Here is a 5,110-nt window from a genome sequence, read left to right on the forward strand (position 1 = left end):
GGGGGGAAATTGCGGTCTTTGAAGAAGGAGGCCATCTGGGTTGTACGTTTTTGGAACTGGTCCTCTTGGGAGCAGATGCGGCGGAGTCGAAGGGATTGGGAGAATGGGATGGTGTTTTTACAGGGGGCAGGGTGGGAGGAGGTGTAGTCCAGGTAGCTGTGGGAGTCGGTCGGTTTGTAGTAGATGTCCGTGTTGATTCGGTCGCCTGAGATGGAAATAGAAAGGTCGAGGAAGGGGAGGGAGGAATCTGAGACTGTCCAGGTGAATTTGAGGTCGGGGTGGAAGGTGTTGGTGAAGTGGATGAACTGTTCCACCTCCTCGTGGGAGCACGAGGCGGCGCCGATACAGTCATCGATGTAGCGGAGGAAAAGGTGGGGGGTGGGGCCAGTGTAGTTGCGGAAGATAGCGGAAGATAGGTGCAATGGGGTCATCTGTAGTATGACATGAATCCAAGGTCCTGATTGAGACCCTCCCTATGGGTACCAAACCTGGCTATCAGGCTCTGCTCGGCCACTTTTCATTGTTGCCTGTTGCAAAGTCCACCTTGGTTACCCGAAGGTCCGAGGTCAAATGTCCTGGACCATTGAAGTGTCCTCCGACTGGGAGGGAACTGTCCTGTCTGTTGATTGTTGTGCCGTGTCCATTCATCCGTTGCCGTAGCCTCTGCTTGGTCTCGACAATGTACAAGCCTCAGGGCATCCTTGCCTGCAGCATATAAGATAGACAACATTGGCTGAGTCGCATGAGTACCTGCCACGTACATGGTGGGAGGTGTCCCCACGTATAATGGTGATATCCGTGTCGACATTTTGACATGTCTTGCAGCGTCTACCGTGACAAGGTTGTATGGTATTGTCCTGAAAGCCGGGCAATTTGCTACGAACAATGATCTGTTTGAAGGCGAGCAGTGGAGGTGTGGGGAAGGTCTTGGCGAGGTGCTCATCCTCATTGATAATGTGCTACAGGCTGCGAAGACCATGGCGTAGTTTTTCGGCTCCTGGGAAATACTGGACAACAAAGGGTATCCTGTCGGTTGCAGCACATGTCTATCTCCTGAGGAGGTCATTACGGTTCCTCGCTGTGGCATGTTGGAACTGGCGGTCTATGAGTTGAGCATCATACCCCATTCTTATGAGGGCATCCCTGAGTACTTCCGTGTGCCCCTCACGTTCCTCCTCATCTGAACAGATACTGAGTATGCGTAGGGCTTGTCCATAGGGGATGACTGTTTTAATATGTTTCAGATGGAGGCTGGAGAAGTGTAGCATCACATGAGATTATCTGTGAGTTTGCGGTAGAGTGAGGTGCTGAAGTGCCCATCCTTGATAGAGACAAGCAGCAGACAACAACGAAAAGTGGCCAAGCAGAGACTGATAGCCAAGTTTGGTACCCATAGGGATGGCCTCAACCTGGACCTTGGGTTCATGTCACACTGCAGGTGACCCCATTGCACTATATACACAGACACACACAACCAAATACCCACACACAGACACTCCTGCACACACATTCACGCAGAACCTCTTTCATATGCTCACACATACATTCCTGCTCACACATACATTCCCACACACACCCTCTCACAGACTTATATTCCTTTACACTCACACACACACTCTCTCACAGACACTCATAACTAACCCCCCCCCCCACACACACACACGCATGCGCACACACACATATAAGTTTGTGGGGTGAATTTGTACTTGCAGAATTACATTTTGCTTTGCTCAAAAACTGGATGAATCCATGTAAGATTCTGTAAATCCATTTTTCAGATTAGAATCAGTCTGACCATTGTGGCACAGACAGCTTCACAGGGAAGCTCACACCTTCAATACATTATCTTTGCCGACATGACACTAATTGTTAAAGCTTACTTGAGAATGTAACTTTGAAGAAAATGTTTTGTGATTTACATATGAAAGAACTGAAACCAACATGGTCATTCTAAAAGATGAGACACCTAACAAACAATCCAGGTCTTTTTCAGTATATAATTTCTGTTACATCACACTGTAAACCTTTGCTATAAATTCTGTGTCTTACAATCTTATTCTCCACAACCACCTGATGAAGGAGGAGCGCTCTGAAAGCTAGTGCTTTCAAATAAACCTGTTGGACTATAACCTGGTGTTGTATGATTTTTAACTTGGTACACATTCCTGAACACTATGGTCAATTTAGCATGGCCAATTCACCTAACCTGCCCATGTTTGGATTGTGGGAGGAAACCGGAGCACAGACACAGTGAGAATGTACAAACTCCACACAGCCAGTTGCCTGAGGTTGGAATTGAACTTGAGTCCCTGGCGCTGTGAGGCAGCAGTGCTAGCTATCATGCCATCCCATGAGGAGCCTCTCATAGGAACTAACAAAATTCTAACAGGAATAGACAGGATAAATGTGGGAAGGATGTTCTCGATGACTGGGAAGTCCAGAACCAGGAGTCACAGTCTAAGGAAATCAGCCATGATCATATTGAATAGCAGAGCAGGCTCAAAGGTTTACTCTCTGTTTTCTTTAGGGTAGCTTTTAATCCCAGATTTTCTTTTGATTTCAAAATTCACCGTCTGCCACGATGGGGCTTATACCCATATCTCCAGAACATAAGCCTGGACTTTTAGATTGGTAGCCTAGTGGCGTTAACATGATGCCACTGATTTTACCAGGTGGCAGTGAAGTGTAATGGGGATTCACACACAGTGGAAGGTGTAAAAGTGAGGACTTTCTTTCTGTTCTCTCCACCAGAGGCCCCAGTGTTGTTTACAAACAAGGAGAAACATCCGGAAGAAGTTTACGCCAATGAGAATGGACAGGCTGTGCTCGCAGCCATTGTCTCCAAGGAGCCAGCCAGTGTCACCTGGTATCGCCACAAGGAGCAGGTGACCAAGGGGGAAAAGTACGAGATGAAGAATGAGTCGCGCGTGCACAGTCTGATCATCAAGAATGTCCTGAAGAATGATTCTGGGTTCTACATCTGCCGCTCCACAGATGATGAGATGATCTTCAATGTGAACATGACTGGTAGGAATAGCGGGGCATGGAGTAAGAGCACTGAACTGGAGTCAAAGGTGGGAGAAATTAAAATAGGAGGTGGCGCTTTGTTGCCAATATCCCAAGATGCTCAGGGTCCCCTAAAGGAGCTGAACAACATTTTGTAATTATTAAAATGCTGGAAATCCTCATCAGGTCCATAGAAAGAGAAACAGACTAAATGATTCAGGTCAATGATATTTCCTCAGGTGGAAAAAATGTTCCACATATTTAGGAGCTGAACCTTTTCAGGGTGAGCAATCAAAGAACAAAGAAAATTTACAGCCCAGGAACAGGCCCTTCGGCCTTCCAAGCCTGAGCTGGTCCAAATGTACTGTCTAAACCTGTCGGTCAATTCCTAAGCATCTGTATCCCTGTATTCCCCACCTACTCATGCATTTATCCAGACACATCTTAAATGAATCTACCGTGCCTGCCTCTACCACCTCTGCTGGCAACGCCCACCATCCTCTGTGTGAAGTACTTGCTGTGTGTATTCCCCTTAAACTTTCCACCTCTCACCTTGAAAGCATGACCTCTCGTTATTGAATCCTTCATTCTGGGAAAAAGCTTGTCTCTATCCATCCTGTCTATACCCTTCATGATTTTGTAAACCTCAATCAGATGCCCCCTCAATCTCCTTTTTTCTAATGATAACAAACCTAACCTACTCAACCTCGCTTCATAGCTAGCACGTTCCGTACTAGGCAATATCCTCATAAACCTTCTCTGCACCCTCTCCAAAGCGTCCACATCCTTTTAGTAATGTGGCGACCAGAACTGTACGCAGTATTCTAAATGCGGCCGAACCAATGTCTTGTACAATTTTAACATGATTTGCCAGCTCTTATACTCAATACCCTGTCCAATGAAGGCAAGCATACTATATGCCTTCTTGACCACTCTATCCACCTGTGCAGCAACCTTTACGATACAATGGACCTACACTCCCAGATCTCTCTGCCCATCAACTTCCGTTCATTGTATAATTTGCTCCAGAATTAGACTTGCCTAAATGCATCACCTCACATTTGCCTGGATTGAAATCCATCTGCCACTCTTCCGCCCAACTCTCCAGTCTATCTAAATCCTCCTGTATTCTTTGACAGTCCCTTATGCTTTCTGCTACTCCACCAATCTTCATGTCATCTGCAAACTTGCTGATCATACCAACAGTGCCCTCTTTCAGATCATTTGTGTATATTACAAACAACAGTGGCCCCCAACACTGACCCCTGTGGAACACCACTGGTCACCTTTCTCCATTTCGAGAAACTCCCTTCAACTACTACTCTCTGTCTCCTGTTGCTCAACCTGTTCTTTATCCACTTAGCTAGAGCACCCTGCACACCATATGACTTCACTTTCTCCATTAGTCTACTGTTGGAACCTTATCAAATGCCTTACTAAAGTCCATGGAGAGAGATGGGGACTTGCAGAAATTCAGGGAGCTAGGATGGAAGCATAGAGCTAGGACAAACAGAGTTGTTTTCTCTGGTTTGCTGACCGTGCCACATGCTAGTGAGGTGAGGAATAGGGAGAGAAAGGAGTTGAATACGTGGCTACAGAGATGGTGCAGGAGGGAGGGTTTTGGGTTTTCAGATAGTTGGAGCTCTTTCTGGGGTAGGTGGGACCTCTACAAGCAGCATGGTCTTCATCTAAACCAATATCCTGAGTGGGAAATTCGCTAAAGCTATTAAGGTGGGTTTAAACTAATGCAGCAGGGCGATGGGAACCAAAATTGTAGGACAGGTACAGAAGAGGATGAGAGTAGGGAGTTCCAAAATCAAGTATCTGACACTAGCAAGCGAGAACCTGGTTTGAAATGTGTGTACTTCAACGTGAGGAGCATCCAAAATAAAGTGGGTGAACTGGCAGCGTGGGTTGGTACATGGGATTTCGATGTTGTGGCCATTACGGAGACATGGATAGAGCAGGGACAGGAATGGCTGTTGCAGGTTCTGGGATTCAGATGTTTCAGTAAAAACAGAGAAGATGGTAAAAGAGGGGGAGGTGTGGCATTGTTGATCAGGGACAATATTACAGTTGTAGAAAGGATGTTTGGGGACTCGTT

General features: G+C 46.5%; 1 protein-coding gene across 18 annotated transcripts in view; it reads left to right on the forward strand.

Moving 5' to 3' along the window:
• Positions 1–5,110, forward strand: part of obsl1a (obscurin like cytoskeletal adaptor 1a) — a 297,489-nt gene that overhangs the window by 199,711 nt on the left and 92,668 nt on the right. For all 18 annotated transcript variants that reach the window (XM_043694326.1, XM_043694325.1, XM_043694341.1 and 15 more), the window contains one exon: positions 2,752–3,027. In XM_043694326.1, the coding sequence (XP_043550261.1) occupies positions 2,752–3,027 (276 nt within the window). The remainder of the gene's footprint in view (positions 1–2,751; positions 3,028–5,110) is intronic.

Source organism: Chiloscyllium plagiosum, chromosome 7 (assembly GCF_004010195.1).
Source record: "Chiloscyllium plagiosum isolate BGI_BamShark_2017 chromosome 7, ASM401019v2, whole genome shotgun sequence".
Lineage (NCBI taxonomy): Eukaryota > Metazoa > Chordata > Chondrichthyes > Orectolobiformes > Hemiscylliidae > Chiloscyllium > Chiloscyllium plagiosum.